Here is an 18,424-nt window from a genome sequence, read left to right as displayed (position 1 = left end):
AAGGAGAAGCACAGTATTCGGAAGATACTGGACACTCACTCAATGAACATTTCTGTTCAAAGAATAAACAAGCGGAGTAAACAAAATAAATCAATCCACTATGCAAACAATATAAGTGCATGGCGGAATCTGGCCACCGGAGGGCGCCTTGCACTGGGACCGGTACGCAGGCGCGTTGGGAGGGCAGGCGCCGCGGCCGCAAGCGGCTGTGTGGGCTGTGGCCGCGGGAAGTGAATGGTTTTACCCAGAGGGCCCTGCGCGGCCTTTCTCCGCTGGCACCAGCGCTGCTCCCTTTCCCCCGGCCATGGCGTTCACGTTCGCGGCCTTCTGCTATATGCTGGCGCTGCTGCTCACCGCCGCGCTCATCTTCTTCGCCATTTGGCACGTGAGTAGCCGGGGCCGGGGGAAGGAGGGCGAGGTGGCTGTGCAGCCTCATCTTGAGCCGGGCCCGTGGTCTGGGCGGCCACGGTCTTCGGAGGTCGGCATGCTGGGGATGGGGCCAGGCCGGGGCGGTGCAGGCCGCGGGGCCAGGGGTCTACACGCCTCTCCGTCCCCGGGTCGGGAGCTGCAGGTCCAGGAGGAGTCGAGGCGTCGGGCGGTTGGCTGGCTGCGCCCGCGGTGTCCCGGCGCAGGCCGCGCGCGCCGCTGCTCTTCCCGCGCCGGGTGGGGCGGCCGCGGTGCTGAAGGGCCCTACGGGATAGCGCTTAGCTAACCGGCTCCGCATCCTCGAGGTCTCGCATCACTCTGCAGGATGTCAAGGGCGCAGAGAGGCGTGCTACGTGCTTAGCCGTGATGAAGTTTGCCTAATTATTGTTAATATTTAATACAGATTGCCTTTGTTTTCGGGTATTCACAGGAGTGTGGCCCAAATGAGATAATTGTAACCTACTTTAGATAAATTTCCAACTCTGCTTTTCAGCACTTCAAGTAAAATCACTTTTTCCTCCCCGGATTCTTGTTACCCGGTGAACTTTGATGCAGGTTGAATTGATTACTTTGTTGACCTTAAATCCGAACTTTTCCCCGAAATCATACTTTGACCGACAGAGTTTCTCCAGAGACAAGTCTTCTTAGCCACCTCTGTATTCGGAGTAGCTTGACGTAGTAGAGATTGTTTCAGTTTGATTTTGAAAATGCTCAGAAGACTTATGTTTCTCTAGGACAATTTCCCCCTCTTCTTTTACGCATATCATGTTGCATCCTTACTGGTCTCTGTAAGGAACAAGTTAAGTTCTCTGTGAAATAGTTCTACAAGAGATTTTTAAGGATTCTTGTTTCTCTGAAATAGTTCTGCAAGAGATTTTTTTTTTTTTTTAATTTAAATTTACTTTTGGCTGCCCTGGGTCTTTGTTGTGGTCGTGGGCTTCTCACTGCAGTGTCTTCTCTTGTTTTGGAGCTTGGGCTCTAGGGCCTACAGGTTTCAGAAGTTGGGGCACGCAGGCTTAGTTGCCCTGCGGCATGTGGGGTCTCTGGACCAGGGATCCAGCTGGTGTCTCCTGCCTTGCAAGGCAGATTATTAACCACTAGTCCACCAGGGAAGCCCTCTTCAAGAGATTTTTTAAGGATTCCTGTTTCTCTAACATAAGATTAGAAGCAGCCTTTTGGAAATCAGCATTCCTTTAAAATCTATCTTATGTTTGCTCTGCCCTTCATACCTTTTGGATTATTGGTCTTAATTTGGATTATGGGGCAGGTTCACTTTTATGTAAATCTTAAGTCAGGTTTCATCATGTCCATAGCAAGGATTTGTTATGGAACATAGAGGAGCAGAGTGATTTAAATGGCAGCAGTGTCGTGTGCAAAAAAAAAAAAAAAATCTAAATCCATTCCCTTTTGCTAAAGAGTGTGATTATGTTTATAAGTATTTGAAACCCAACTGCTTGTGTAGTGGGCAATGCTTATGTAGGCTGTTAAGTAACTGTTCTCTTGAAATGCTTTTCAGTAGGAACCCATAACTTGAAGAGCATTTTGGACACTTTGACTCTTTCTTAATAAATAAAGAAAATTCGGGATGCAAACTAGCTCTGCCTTAGTAAGCCTCTGATAAAACTGAAATGTGTGGTTCCCTGCCATCTGTAGTTGAGGATTTAATTACTTCCTGCTTCATGGGCACTTGTTTTCTGATGAGCTGATGAGGATTCTTAGAGCTGTGGAGGCTTACATTTTGAACTGGATTGTGTTTGGCTTAAAGAAAACCTGGAACTGCACTTTTAAAAAATGGGTAATTTAAATGAATATGTGTCTGGGTGAAATAGGTATTTTTGGGGGATGTGGTTTTCCCAGGTGGTGCTAGTGGTAAAGAACCCGCCGGAGGAGACGTAAGAGACACAGGCTTGATCCCTAGGTTGGGAAGATCTCCTGGAGGAGGGCACGGCAACCCACTGCAGTATTCTTGCCTGGAGAATCCCAAGGACAGAAGAGCCTGGTGAGCTTTGGTCCATAGGGTCACAGAGAGTCTGACACGACTGAAGTGACTTAGCACACAGCTTGCACAGATAGAGTTTTGTTATAGAATTAAAAATTTGTTTGTACTCAGATTAGTGGAGAGCTTATGTCCTTAGGGATTTCTTAGTAGTTCAGAAGATTATGCATCCTTGGGGAACAAATTGAAAATTCTAAATAAAGACATAGTTATAATTTTTCTGTTAACTATGTAACCTTGTTTTCTTAGGTAGTTTAAGTATCTGTGAGAAGACTAATCTGGAATTTTAAAGTATTAAAAAAATCTCCTTTATGTTAACTGTTCTATGGAGGATTTTTTAATGCTGATGGTTACATTTGTCAGTGTAGTCCTAATTCATGTGCTTGATGCTTTTTGGAGAACAGAGTTGGGGAGCACAGGCTTGTTTGAAAGCTAAAAATGCAGAAGTCATTCCCCAAAGATGTGCATCAAATTATTTATTTTTGTTTTTGAACTTTTGTGAAAAATTTTGTGAACATCCTTGTCCAGATCCACAGTCACAAAAGATTGAAAATCACTAGTTTAAGAATCTCTTCAGAAGAATTTTGACAACTCTAGCTTATAGCACTCAAACAGAAACCCATTCAGCAACATACTCATTAAAAGATCCTTTGAAATCACCTGAAGAAAATGTCCAGTGGGAAAAAAGTAAGCACAAGTTTCATACTTTGCTATTAAATTGAATCTTGTTAAAGGGAAGTAATTGTATTTGTGATCATGGGCCTTGTCTTAAAGCTTATTGTGGTGGTGGTTTAGTTGCTAAATTGGGTCCAAGTCTTTTCAGCTCCATGGACTATAGCCCACCAGGCCTCTCTGTCCATGGCATTTTCCAGGCAAGAATTCTGGAATGGGTTGCCATTTCACTGGGAGTATATCACAGCTGATATCAGATAATTGACTAATAATATCTATAAAACATCATAAATTAATATCTTTAATTGTACACTTGTATTTTTATCATGTATGTGTGTTATGGGTCATTGAAAGTGAAAGTCACTCAGTCGTGTCCGACTCTTTGCGACCCCATGGACTATACAGTCCATGGAATTCTCTAGGCCAGAATACTGGAGTGGGTAGCATTTCCCTTCTCCAGGGGATCTTCCCAACTCAGGGATCAAACCCAGGTCTCCTGCATTGCAGGAGATTCTTTACCAGCTGAGCCACAAGGGAAGCCCAGGAATACTGCAGTGGGTTGCCTATCCCTTCTCCAGAGGATCTTCCCGACCCAGGAATTGAACCAGGGTCTCCTGCATTGCAGGCAGATTCTTTGGGCTATCAGGGAAGCCCAAAGGAAAATGCCTTTTGGTGAGTTCTGTACTTTATTTTAAGCATAGGGCTATTTTTTCCCCTTTCCCCTCCTTTTATTCAGTAAATATTGATTGAACACTTAAGTATGTGCCAGGCACTATTTTTTAGGCCCTGGAATCCAGCAAAACCCTTTGCTTTCATGGAGCTTACATTTTAATGTTTAATTAATTTCCTTCCATTTCTGTTTGCATTAGAATTTTTATTAGGCCAGGTTGGTGAATTATATAAAATTCCAGAAATTAAACTCATCTTTTTATGAAGCAAAGGATTTTAACAGGATTTAAGGATTAAGGTTTAAGGATTTAAACCAGCATATTAAAAGGTAGAAATATATGACTTAAGTGATTTTTGGTACTATTGAGTAGCACTGTCTCACATACAAAGATGGTAGTCCTAGCCCACCAGAGGAAGGGCAGATTAAATTCTTTGTCCCCTAGGCGATTAGTGGCAGCAGTTAAAATAGCTTCCCCATAAACTTGGGGCCTTTGGCTTCTTATTTTGACACTGAACACCACAAAGTGGGGTGTTACCCCAATTTGATTTTTCGTGCACTTTGGCTTTCAAATTCTGTGTTCATTGACCCTAAATGTTAATGCCACATTTCTTTTCAGAGTTTGGACAGAAACATTTTTAGCCCCCTTTGACATATTTTTTTTTTAATTAAACTTTTTATTTTGTATTGGAGTATAGCAAGTTACAGAGAAGGCAATGGCACCCCACTCCAGTACTCTTGCCTGGAAAATCCCATGGATGGAGGAGCCTGGTAGGCTGCAGTCCATGGGGTCGCTCAGAGTTGGACACGACTGAGCGACTTCACTTTCACTTTTCACTTGCATGCATTGGAGAAGGAAATGGCAACCCACTCCAGTGTTCTTGCCTGGAGAATCCCAGGGATGGGGGAGCCTGGTGGGCTGCCGTCTACGGGGTCGCACAGAGTTGGACACGACTGAAGCGACTTAGCAGCAGCGGCATAGCAAGTTAACAGTGTATGGTCGTTTCAGGTGGACAGCAAAGGGACTCAGCCATACATATACATATATTCATTCTCCCTCAAGCTCCCCTCCCATCCAGGCTGACACAAAACGTTGAGCAGAGTTCCCTGAGCTATGCAGTAGGTCTTTGTTGGTTATCCATTTTTAAATACCTGTGTACCTGTCCATCCCAGACTCCCTATCTTTTCCCCTCCATCCTTTCTCCCTGGCAACCATAAGGTTATTCTCTTGAGTCTGTGAGTCTATTTCTTGAACAGAATAATTTGTGATTCTTGCCATGGTTTTTTTTTGTTTTTTGTTTTTTTAATGGTATGATTTAAAAAAATGTATTTGTCCATTTATTTATTTATATTCATGTGTTTTAAAAGAGTGAGTCTTTCCCCCCTTACCACGTATATAACTTTCACTTAGCACCCCATGAGAAGCTGGCCTTAACCTGGGCTTTCCCTTTCTTTAGTCTTCCATTTGGTGACCAAATGAAAGGACCTGCATGTGGTAGGAAGATACTGAGGACACGGCCAGATTGATCACTTTTGCAGTGGCCTTAAACAGGCCTACTCTGTCCTGTGTGGTGCTTTAAGGTGAATTAGAATAAGATGCTCCTTGAGGCAGAAGGACTGGAAAAGTCCTCCCTCCTGAACAACCCCTGGGTGCAAAGCCCATGCCTGGGTGTTTGGCAGCAGGAGCCTGCGATGGCATTGTGCCCCAGCCTGGCCTTTGGTCCTGTGCAGAAGCTGCACCACTGTATGTGGTGATCCTGGCTGTGAAGTTTAATAATCTTAGTGTTCCTCTATTCTGAGGCCATTTCTTGAAATTTCCAAATCCAAGCAGGACCTTGAAATCTATGTGTTTGGACACAAATGGGAACAAATTGAAGCATGCGAGTCCATTTCTGGTGTCCCACTGAACACTGTGACGGAGGGGACGTGCACAGATGATGCAAACCGCTTCACCGAAGGGCTACAGGGTCTGGGGGAGGGTAGAAACCTGAACTGAAATCCTCTCCTCTAGTATGAGAAATGCCAGCCTGCTAGCGTTATAAAGCCCTGTGCTCTGTGGAGATTATAGACAGTTATTTCTGCCCAAGGAAGTCAGGGAAATCTGGGAGGGGTTGACATAGGAAGAGTGTTTTTTAGGATGATAAAGAGGAGTTTCCGTAAATAATTATGGCTGAGGGAAAGACCATTTCAAGCAGAGAAAATAACTGGAGTGGAGGCATTGAAAAAATTGAAAATTGACGATATTTATCATTTTAGTGATAATGATGTACGTGTTTTCAGTTCTTTAAATGTGATTCTAGTTATTTGTTAATGAGCACATACTGTGTTTCCTATAACCTGGCACATGTAAAGTTAGTACACTTCCTCATTAACTTTATTCAGTTGCTTGATGGGGCAGGTTTGTTGCCACTTTTTGTTAAAGTGAGAGATCCTAACTATTTTATTTTTATTTTAGATTATAGCATTCGATGAGCTGAAGACTGATTACAAGAATCCTATAGACCAGTGTAATACCCTGAATCCTGTAAGTTATAATCTAGGGTATTTCTCTAGATTTTTAAACTGTTTTTGCTTTTAACTTGATATAATTTGAAAATGGCCAGTATTCTCAGTAGCATGATAAATTTGTACTTTTTTTAAGTAGGCAGAATTTTTAAAAATATTCTTTTTCCTGTCCTGCTTGACTATTCTGACTATTATTAATCTGCTGGTGATCTTGTCAGCTGTCATACTAACATTCTTCCAATCTGCTTTTTACATTGTCGGCCAAAGACAGTTGAAAAGGTCAAAAAGATTAAAAGAGTCAAAATTGCATTAAAGGTGTGTACTGCTTTTTAGTTTAATGTTTTAATGCTGCATTCATTTCATGGGGAGGGCTAGGCATTTGTATTTGTAAACTCTTCTGTTCAGTGTGCTTGTTCATATGCCTGTGGAGGTTTCTGATTTCATGAAATTTCATATTTTATGCAAATGTTTGCTTGCTGGCCCAGTCAAGTAGGGAAAGCTGTTAAATGCTCATGCATTTAAAAAAATGTTATAGCCATAGGCACTTCGATATTAGATTATTAGGTGCAGTGTTTGAAAGATGGTTAACCTGAAATGACTTTAATAGGTGAGATTATTCTTCTTTTGTGACTTACTCTGAGATAGTCTGTAGGTGGAGCCTTTAATACCATATCTACTTTTGTCTTTGGTTCTGGAATTTATTTACTCTTTCAGCTGCTGTTTATTCAGAACCTTTAAGGTGGGTAGCTCTGTTCTTAGGCTCTGAGATTTTGGAGTAATGCTTACCCTCGGACTCATGCTGTCAGAACTTTGTGGTTAACAATTTATACACAAATGTCTACATAGTTATTTCAGTATATCCAATCTAAGTTTCTAAAACAGAACTGTCTTACACTAAGTTCTGAGCTCTTCTGATTTAGTTATAATGTGGCCCCATTGTGCTTGGGGCCATATGTTTATTTTTACCTCATTTAGTTTGCTCATTCAGGAAAATTCTCCTTTAGACTGTAGGTTTGATTTTTGTTGAACTGGTCAGAAACCGAAAGGTTGTTTGTAAGAAAGTAGTGTGTATGTCTTCAAGAAATAGAATATTAATTCATCTTTAAAAATTACTTAATGAAGATGAAAACATGTATAGACTTGAGCTGTGTAAAACTGGAACACTGGCATGCCAGAGGGATTTTATTTGGAAAGGGTCTGTAAAGTTAATTTGCTTCTTTATCATTGTTTCCTAGATAAACAGGCATGATGGAATACATTCCTAGTTTGTCTTTAAAGAACTGATAGAATAAAACTTGATGTAGGTACAGTTAAAAGTATTAACTGTTTCTCTACTCTTGCGAAACAAAATATAAGATAAATCTGCGTTCTTATTGGAAAGTAGTAATGTTCATTGTAAAACGTCTTAACTTACTCTTTGTTACCAAGAGATTGAACTGAAATTTCTCCTTTTGATGGTTGTTTATTAATAGTTTACTATTTTCATTGGCTTTTCATTACTTCAAATAACCAAATGATGATGAAGATAATAATAGCTGAAATCAGGTGAGGGCTATCCTGGGTGCCAGGCTCTGTGCTAAACATCTTTACCTGAGTTTTTCATTCAGTTTTCATGACAATCCTAAGAGGTGGGTGTATCATGCTCTAAAGGAGAGTAAACTGGGGCTTAACGAGGTTCGAGCACTTTGCTCCGGGTCACGCTGCTAACATAGAGTCAGAATTGGAACTCAGACAGCCTGATTTTTAGGTTCAAATTCTTCTGTTTTCCTAATTTACTGTAAATCTAAGATGGACTCACTTCATTTTAACATATAGTTTGTGGTTTCTAGCTTTTTTTAATAGAAAGAAATTCTCACTTTGTGCTTGGGACCTCCAAATGCTGTGGTGGGTCAGAAGGAAGTTTCTAGATCAGCCTAAGTTGTGTTTTGGATAGGGTGCTGATAATTGGCTCAATAGCAGTGCATCTGACAGTTTTCCCTATTGAAAATTTGTTTTGACAATTCTGCCAAAGTATGGGGGAAGACAAATACAATTATTTTTTAGAATGTGAACCTTATCTAGAGAATATTATGATTTGCATGTTTAAGTACTATCATTTCAGCCATATTTGCATGAGGTGTTTTTTATGAATACTAGTTTTTGTGTAAATGTTGGCTCCTAAATGGAATAATTTTGTGCCACTTATGGGGAAATTTCATTATTAAGGAATGAAGAGTGCTGGTCTTTATGAGAGATGTATAGTACAAGTTTCTGGACTGCTTTGAGGAGAAGGGAGGGAGTGTGGCATTTGTTTCATAGTAGAACTGGTAGAATTCCAGATGACCTTTATTATCAGTCTTATTAAAGAAGATTGTTTAAAAGCAGTAGGGAGCATGCTTTTAAAGTCATTTTCTCCCCATACATTAGTCTGGGAGTGTAGAATGAAAACTTGAATGATGATTTGTATTGTTAGATCAGTTGGTTTTTAGGGAACTGAAATAGGCTTATTATATTGTAAAGAAAAATGTTGTTATTTAAACTAGTATTATAAACAGAAGCTCTAGTGGAACTCCTAGTAAAATGTATATTTTTCTTGGTTTGTCCTGGTTGTAGTCTTTGTGTTTCAAAGATTTCCCTGTAGACGTTTTCTTGTTTTCTTACAGATGTTTAACTTTGATCTTAACTAAATGCTGATTTAACAGTTCATATTATTTTTATGTTTATATATATATGCAGAGTTTAATCTTATTATTATATTGCTTAAATTTGTGGAAAATATCTGGTTAGTGGTACAGATTAATTGGCTTTACTGGAATTTTATTTAAAATAGTATTAATTAAAACTTTGCTTTACAGCTTTGAATGGGAAGGGTAATTTGGGAGTACTAGAAAATGGGCTTGAATAAGTAATATAATTATATTATTTCTACAGCTGTAGTTTTCCCTCAGGAAAGATCTGATGGTACAGTACAGACACATTTGAGAAACTGGCTTTGCAGCTGTGATTTACTGTAGGAAACTCTAGCTGAAACTTGCAATGAAAGGTTTTAGTATTTATATTTAACAGAGTCATTAGACTGAAATCTTTAGGACGAGAAAGATAATTTAAAGCATGAACTCTTGGTCATTTATAAAAAGCATTTTCCTTGGACTAGTTTTTCTTCACTTAATACTGCTTGCTATCAAAAGATGTATTTTGTTTTTGAGTTCTGAGCTGCTACCGGTCTGCTGTGTTTGTAGCACTTCACTGGAGAAAGCAGGCTGAAAGAAACAGAAAAGCTGTGTAGGAATGGGAGCTCAGGAACGGGGAGAATTCCAGTTTCATGGTGTAGATCCCAGTCTTTTCCCTCCTACATTGCAGAAAGCACATCGTTTGCATCGTGCATTTTAGTGTTCTTCCTCTCTGACTGTGCTGAGATTATTGGCTGTTGGCTTTCCATTGAAAAATTACTTTTGTGGTAATGTGTGTTTTGTTAAATATTGTATTTGTAGCACCCTGGTTTCTGTTAAAGGCTTAAAAACACTAATGTGTGAACTTCTAAAGGGAGCTTTGTTCTTGTGAATTTTTTTATATCATGTTGCATGTGATCAGATACTTCATTTTTATATTTTTATCATTTTTAAATAGTGGAAAGAAAAAATATTCTAAGTTATTTTAAGTGATTAGCAAATAGCTGTGTTTGAACAATCTGGGTGGTAACTTTGTATAATTTAACCTGTTGTAAGAATTTGGGTTCTAAATTTTGAGTCACGTATTGTTTTAGTGCAAGCTATAACCTCTGGTCAGTTTGCATATAATCCTGCTTTTGGTCAGAAGCTAAATATGAAAATAAAACTCAGTAGCATTTTTCATTTCTGATTCTAAGAAAACAAGTGATTTTTCACTATGGAAACTTAGTTGCCACCTGCTCTCCAGATTAGCAGTTGATTTACTGCCAAGGTGTTCTGATAACCGTAACCGGCTTGTGTTCTTTCTTCCAGCTTGTCCTTCCAGAGTATCTCATCCACGCTTTCTTCTGTGTCATGTTTCTTTGTGCAGCAGAGTGGCTTACACTGGGTCTCAATATGCCCCTCCTGGCATATCATATTTGGAGGTAATATTGAGATACACTTCTAATACTTTTCCTAATTAAATTTTAATTATACTGCGGTTGATACGATTATCTTAACATACTAGTCACCGAAATGAAAGTGGTGGTGGTGTAGTCACTAAGTCGTGTCTGACTCTTGCGACCCCATGAACTGTAGCCCACCAGGCTCCTCTGTCCATGGGATTCTTCGGGCAAGAAGACTGGAGTGGGGTGTCATTTTCTTCTTCAGGGGATCTTTCGGACCCAGGGATTAAACCCGGTCTTCTGTACTGCAGGCAGTATCTTTACTGACTGAGCTACCAGGGAAGCCCCCTAAATGAAAGTAGTTGGCATTTATTTTTTAAACCACATGGATGAACAAATACTGCTTTAATACCTCTTGGGGAGCTTATGTTACTATTTGTTAAAGGGTTTTTTAAAAATTAAGCTGTATCTTACATACAATAATGTGTGCACAATCTGAAGTGTACAGCTCAGTGGATTTTTATGTCTGTGTACACTTGTGAAACCACCACCCAGATCAAGACATACATTAGTTCCAGCCCCCAGAAGAGTCCCTCGTGTCGCATCCCAGCTGCCCTCTAACTTCCTCAGGAGAACCAGTGATCTTTTGTCACTTAGATTAGTTTTGTCCATTTCTGAACTTCATGGAAATCAGATTGTACAGTGTGTGTCTTTATTTCTTTCTACTTGTTTACTCTATGACTCTAAATTTGGTTATTTATAAGAGATTCATATTTCATAACTTCTACATGTTTTGTTTCAGATAGGCAGTCTCATTGCCCTTGACTTTAGGAAGTACATGTGGAAGAAACACTTAGAAGTCAAGTGATGTGATATCACTTAACGGGCTCTGATACGGCTCAGGAAAAATGTACATGTATTTAAAAAAGAAAAGAGAAGCACAGAGCCGCATGGTTTATGTGGACATTTGCAACATCTTAGTGAAGGCTTCGTTATGTTAAAGTAGAAAGTGGAAAGGAAAAAAATCGTATTTCCTTTTTTACAGTTATTTGTAATTCTCTTGGATTTCTGAAAGTGTAGAGGAGACCAGATATGCCTTGTTTTAACTGCTCTGTTTTCCCCTTTAGGGGCTCTAGTTTTAAAATTAAGATGATAAAAGGAAAGAGCTCCACCTAGAACTAAAAGTATGCTTCTCTGTGTGGGCCACCTCTCATTGTCACGAGTATCGTTTGAGAAGAATGCTGCTGTCCATCTTGAAGGTTAGCTTCCATTCTGAGTGGCTAATCAATTGTGCTTATTACAGGTATATGAGTAGACCAGTGATGAGTGGACCAGGACTCTACGATCCTACAACCATCATGAATGCAGATATTCTAGCATATTGTCAGAAAGAAGGATGGTGCAAATTAGCTTTTTATCTTCTAGCATTTTTTTACTACCTATATGGGTAAGTTTAAAAAATGAAAATACCATTTTACTTTGCCGCCTGAAACATTTGCTGGCATTGGGTCTAACACCTTCAAACCCACTTGAAGAATAACTCATGTCCTGAATGCTGGTACTGGTAATGGCACAGTGCACACTGACAAGTTCATGCACATTGAATAAACTGGTGCTTGTCCAGGCAGCCAGCTCATGTGCAGTCAGAGGCAGCAAACTGGGCTGGGGATGCTGCTTCCAGAGTCTCAGCCAGCCAGTGAAGGCCAGTCCTCATTTTCCATGCCAGAGCAAGAGCATGTGGCTGTGTGCATTTGCAAAAAAGTTTTTGCTTGCCTCAGGGTCTGTCTCAAGATTATGTTTAATTTTTTTCTTAATCATTCTTGTTAAACTATATGTTCTACCCTTTATTTTTGGTTTGCATGCTCTGTATGGCACGAAGGAAAGAAAAGTTCTATCATACAGGATGGTGCAGTTACTGATTTTCATCCTTTTATACTTAGATGGACTCATATCATTCCTCTTGATCAGGGTTTCTTGACCTTGGCACTGTTGATATTCTGGGCAAGACAAAATTTGTTGTGAGAAGCTGTCCTGTGCATTGTAGAGTGTTCAGCAGCATTCCTGGCCTCTATCCACTAGATGCCAGCAGCATCCCCCTGCCCCAGTGATAATAACCAGAAGTGTCACTAGATGCTACCAGATGCTCCCTGTGGGGCAAAGTCGCCCTGGTTGAGAGCCACCATTCTAGCTGTACTGTAGGTGGAGGAAAACAGCTGCTTATTAAAACTAGAATAAAACTAGGGCTAGAATACAGTTATAATTTTTCTTTATATAAATATATCTCTCTCATTTTTTATTAATATATATTCAACTTGGAGAGAAATTTCCACCCGATTTTCAAAATATGAAGAAGATTGTATTAGATGAAATTATTGCAGTAATTAAAGGTTCTCTTCCCTCTCCTTTTTGTTATTTGAAAACTTGCTTAGTATTAAATGGTAGGCATGTAGTCATATTTCTTGTTCATATTATTTTCCATTGTGGAAGAGGGACTTAAAATGCATTTTTATGCCTTTAGAGGTTATATTTGTGAAAAATCAGTGTCTGCAGATGTTCATACATAAAACAGAGTGAAAAAGTTCTGAGAAGTGAAATTCCATGTGTCCTTTTAATTTCTGTTAATTTTCATATTTTAGTTTCTATAATAAGTGTCTAAAACAGTGCTGGCATTTAGTAGACACTTAAAACATACATGTTGAAGGAAGGCAAATGAGTGAATGAATGATAGAGGTGGGGGAAAATGTTCGCCAGGAGATGGTAGCACTATGTTGTTCGTTTTATTTAAAAAATTTGTTTTGGCGGCGCTAGGTTTTAGTTGCTTTGTGAGGGCTTTCTCTAGTTCTGGCAAGCAGGGCCTACTCTTTGTTGCGGCATGCAGGCTTCAGCAGTCGTGGCTCATGGGCTCTAGAGCATGGCTTCAGCAGTCGTGGCATATGGGCTTAGTTGCTCTGTGGCATGTGGGATCTTTCTGGACTAGGGATCAAAGCCTTGTCCTCTGCACTGGCAGGCGGATTCCTATCCACTGCACCACCAGGGAAGTCCCATTCATTTGTTTTAAATTGTCTGTCAAGCTTGCTCACCTCCTTGCTTTGTATTTCCATTTAGACACACATGCTCTTGAACCATGCCTCTCTCACCTCGCCCTGCATGTAGGATCAAATGGTTATTGCTTTTTATTTTGCTTGTTGGTCTCCTTTTCTTTTTTAAACTTGCTGCTGTTGCCTAGAGCCTTTCTCTAATGGGAAAGTTCCTTGATTACTCCTGTGTGTAAAATGGGGATAATAATGGTACGTATCCTACCTCCTAGGACCTAGCAGAAGGCCTGGCATGAAGTGAGCCCTTGGAGATGCTCACTCCTATTCTTAGATACAGCTCTGGAGCAGTGTGCTGTTTTGGATTGCTTCTCTTAAGCTCTGATCCCCCATTAAGCTTTCAGCTGTGCTGTTCTACTTGCTAAAATTGGAAAGGAAACAGGGGACAACTCAGCCCATGTACTGAGCTAGTCGTACCTTAGGCAAAAGTCTATAAACGCAGATTAAAATCGTATCATGAACTTGTCATTGGTCTTACCATTTTCTGTGATGTTGTGATACCACAAACTGTTATGTAAAGCAGACTCAACTTTTTGGTGCTGTTAGTTTTTATAGTTAGAAATGTTTGAATTAACAACAGCCTTTTTCTTCTTTTCAGCATGATTTATGTTTTGGTGAGCTCTTAGAACAACGCTTAGAAGAATTGGTCCAGTTAAGTGCATGCAAAAAGCCACCAACGAAGGGATTCTATCCAGCAAGATCCTGTTTCCAAGAGTAGCCTATGGAATCTGATCAGTTACTTTAAAAATGACTCCTTATTTTTTAAATGTTTCCACATTTTTTGCTTGTGGAAAGACTGTTTTCATATGTTATACTTGGATAAAGAATTTAAATGGAATTACGTATAAATTAATATAAAATGATACCTCTGGTGTTGACAGGTTTGAACTTGCACTCCTTAAGGAACAGCCATAATCCCTTGAATGATTGATTGCATTAATTATTGACTGTCCTTAGTCCATTGGAAGCTTTCATTTATAGGAACTTGTAGGGCTCATTTTGGTTTTATTGAAATGCCATTTAATTATAAATTAGCTGTAGATATCAGGTGCTTCTGATGAACTGAAAATATGTATCTGACCTGTGGGAAACTTCATGGGTTTCCTTATCTATCATGTAGGTGATTATATATGGATGCATTAAAAAAATGAGTGGGATTTTTTTCCCCTTGGACTTGAAATACTATCCCTGTATATTGCATGAATGAGAGACTTCCCCGTATTTCCACCAGAGTAATATACTTGCTTTAATTCTTAAGCATAAGTGAACATGATATAAAAATATACGCTGACTTACTTGTGAAGAATGCATTTAAAGCTATTTTAAATGTTTTAATTTGTGAGACTTTACTTATTAAGAAATTGGTTACTAAATGTTCTAATCTGGTGGTAAAGGTATTCTTAAGAATTTGCAAGTACTTCAGATTTTCAAAACCAAATGAGAGAGAACATTGTATAACCATCCTGCTGTTCCTTTAGTGCAATACAATAAAACTCTGAAATTAAGACTTATTTTCAGTGCATTGTTTTAAAGATTATAAATAGCTATTTCTTAAACTTGCTTATTCCAAATAAAGACATATCACTGTCAGTTTTTTAAGAAGATAGTAGAGTATTACTTTTTTGTTTTTTAATACCATGCTTGGATCTAAAAAGGACAGTTTTTAAATGGTTAAGTACGTTACCGTCTGTTGTCACTTGACAAGATTCATAAACACTGATGGCATAGTATCATCATTTTTCTAATTAAAGTTATTGTGAAACTTAAAAGGTTTAAAGTATTTTTTTCCTTTTTGAAACAGCAGGTTTTTAAGGTGAAATGAGTTATACATTTGTGTTTGTTTTTTTTTTTGCTGCTGCTTGAAAGGCAGGTGATTTATGGCTTGCATGTTTTCATAAGCATTCTTGTGGTTTATTTGAGAGGGCTAAGTTAAGGCAATTGAAAATAGGATAAGTGGTTCAAAGTTTCTTAAAGGATCAAGGAAGAAAATCATATGTAGAAATTCCACATAATGACCAAGGAGATTTATGGATGTGTTTGTGCAAGTCTTATTCTAAGTAGCCCTTGAATTAGATGCTGTTTTATGCTCTACTAGTGAAGAAACACTTCCCCACCTTTGGGAGAAGGTTACTATTTTGAGATTGGGCCATAGGAGTAAATACATTGAAGAAGAGGATATAGAACCAGAGAGTGAGGAGAGTCAAACCATTTCATAATGAGAGATGCTTAAAGACCTTGCATTTTGTAGTCTGGAGCACACCTCAAGGGATCTGACTGTTCATTAGTTCATGCAGTAAATTGTTTATTGAGTCCTAGTTAGGCACTGTAGACTCGTGATCTGAGTATAAGCAACCATTCAGCTTCTAATCCACCCAATTGTACTGGCATGCACTCATTTTTCTTTCTTGTTCACAAGAACTTTTTATCATGAGAGACTTTCAGATAAGTTTTCTGGGGTAGTTACTTTTGTATTCCCGTTAAAGTATTTTCATGAGCCCTTCCTGTCTGTTAGCAAACACCACATTCCTTTTTGAATTTTAACAAACATCCTTTTAATAATTATTTCACAGTATTCTCCAGGATTAATGCCAGGTTTATTGGTTGGTGATTCATGGAAGCCACCTTCACATGTTTCAAAAGTTAGATATGTAGTCCTTAGCTGATACCTCAAGGATGATTGACAGTCAGTGGTAGGTTGTTAGGTCCTAGGCATGTAGATAATTAGAATATTGGGTACCTGGATGCTCTCAAAATATCTGCTCTTTACCTTCACCAGTGTTTTAAGAAATTAAGTCACTTACCAAGAAAAAGCAGAAACTATTTGCAATTGACAGTATGCCAGTGGTTCTTTTCTTTGCTCTAAATTTAATTTGTTCCCCTGTTAATCTGGTTTGGGTGGTCCTAGCCGTATTTCTATTATTTCTGCATGTCCAGCTGAAACATAGTCTGGGTTCATAATCCTTTCTAGCTTTAGTCAAGACTGTACCCTGTGCAGCCACAGCTGTTTATTTAGGAATTCTTTTTTCCCTTGTTACGGTTACTTTTGCTGTTGTGTTTTAAGAGCTTTCTAACTCTGAAATCATTCCTGTAACTTACTGTGGTTTTTATCTGTATCAGCAACTTGCTATTGGTAATACAGATTGCCCTGTATTAAAAATATTATGTAACAAATGTAGTCTATTTAGCAGTTATTCTATTGAGTAATAATACTGTATCATGGCAATATGTCCTGTAGTGCTAAGGAGGTTTAGGGGTAGATTCTCGAATGCCTGAACCTGAATTTTATTAATATTATTTGATAATTTTCACAATATTTAACTGATACTCCCCACACCCCATCCCAGGGTAGAGGAGAGTTGGGTCACAGGCTGCACATAAACTATTAATTTGTTTGAATTACTTTTCATGGGAGGAGGGTAGTGACAGGAAATGACCAGATAATCCACTTTCGATGTGTATCAGATAGTACTAAAGTGTTTGAGAAGCCTCATACCATGAACGGTCAGACCTATAGTCAAGTTCAGATACCCAGGTAATAGTCTCGCACAGAGCAACAGAATGCATGGCAGTTTGCAGTGTGTGTCTTTTAAAGCCTCTTCAGTATTTTTGGCTTGAGGACCACTTATGCTAATAATGTTCATAGAGCTCTCTGCAGATAACGTATTTTGAAAATATGTAAGATAATTGCATAGAAAGGAAATAGAGATGTAGATACAATTTGAAACTAGCAAATTATTTTCCTTGCTACAACACTTCTCTTTTCCTCCAATATATATTTACAGACAGCATTCATGGAATATTACTGTCATAGTACAAAGAATGACTTTTGTGGATTTTTTCTTATCTCTGCAGGAGGGCCAGCTTTCATTTTGGGTGTGGCCATGTCACACAGCAGTGTGATAATATCAAGTCCGTTAAAATGATTTATATTTGAAAGTACATATCTAATTTACTTACTTAAAGCTCAGTTGGTAAAGAATCTGCCTGAATGCAGGAGACCCGGGTTTGATCCCAGGGTCAGGAAGATCCCCTGGAGAAGGAAATGGCAACCCACTCCAGTATTCTTGTCTGGAGAATTCCAGGGACAGAGGAGCCTGGTGGGCTACAGTCCATGGGATCACAAAGAGTCAGACACGACTCACTTTCACTTTTACCACTCACAAATGTGCATTTGTTGATAATCACTTGTATAACTGTACATCAGAAGTTTTGACAGCCAAAATATTTGAAACAACACTTCTCAAAGGGGACAGATAGAAATACTGATACCTTGTCTAGCATTGTTCATGTAACTATATAGTCATTGTTTTAGGAAACTATTGATAATGTTAATCTCATAATTTAAGCTCTTTTGCTCAAAGCAGGCATTGATCTGTGATCAGACCAGTAGCTAATTAGTCTCTGGCACTAGTATTACAGCTCAGCAGATAATTCTGAACTAATACTGCAGGGCGATGCCGAGAGAAAATGGGGTTCTCTTTCGGGATATGTTGAATAGCTTTCTTGGAACAATTTTGCTTTGATTAAAATTAATGGTTTTAAAGCTAAATGTCTTAAAAAGAGTAAACAACTCTGCTGCTTGTTCTGCTTGGTTTTGGAAAACAGTATTAACCATTAAGGTGATCTGTGGGATTGGAGTGAAGGTTTTACCGTACATTAGTTTTATTAATGTATATTGTGGAAGATGTAGAGAACATCTTGACATAGAAAAGAATGAATAAGTTAACTTATCGTACAGTGCTTTTCCTGAACATTTACATTTCTTTGTTTACAATGTTCTTGTATTATGGAGAAGAAAAATTTCTTAAATAATAAATTGATGACTAGATAGATCTTAAAACTACTAAGGGAAACACAGAATGTAGTTAGCTATCTGTGATCATGGTTTCTTAAAATCAAAGTTAACCTTAATGGTGCTGTACACCATCCAAAGACAATGTCCTTATGTTGTCCCGCCTTCTTTGAGCTTGCTTGCTTTATTTTGCTTTTGTATATTTAATAAAAACTGTCTCAAATGTTTCCTTGTGTAGTTT

General features: G+C 38.8%; 1 protein-coding gene across 1 annotated transcript; it reads left to right on the top strand.

The window, feature by feature from the left end:
* Window positions 1–214: 214 nt before the first annotated feature.
* CNIH1 (cornichon family member 1) lies at window positions 215–18,410 on the top strand. The gene is made up of 5 exons (XM_070797622.1): window positions 215–385; window positions 6,217–6,285; window positions 10,226–10,338; window positions 11,603–11,746; window positions 13,990–18,410. The coding sequence occupies exons 1-5, from the start codon at window positions 305–307 to the stop codon at window positions 14,015–14,017; spliced, it is 435 nt and encodes a 144-aa protein (XP_070653723.1). The 5' UTR covers window positions 215–304; the 3' UTR covers window positions 14,018–18,410.
* The last annotated feature ends 14 nt before the right edge of the window (window positions 18,411–18,424 follow it).

This window comes from Bos indicus, chromosome 10 (assembly GCF_029378745.1).
Source record: "Bos indicus isolate NIAB-ARS_2022 breed Sahiwal x Tharparkar chromosome 10, NIAB-ARS_B.indTharparkar_mat_pri_1.0, whole genome shotgun sequence".
Lineage (NCBI taxonomy): Eukaryota > Metazoa > Chordata > Mammalia > Artiodactyla > Bovidae > Bos > Bos indicus.
This window is presented reverse-complemented; position numbering and strand designations above follow the sequence as displayed.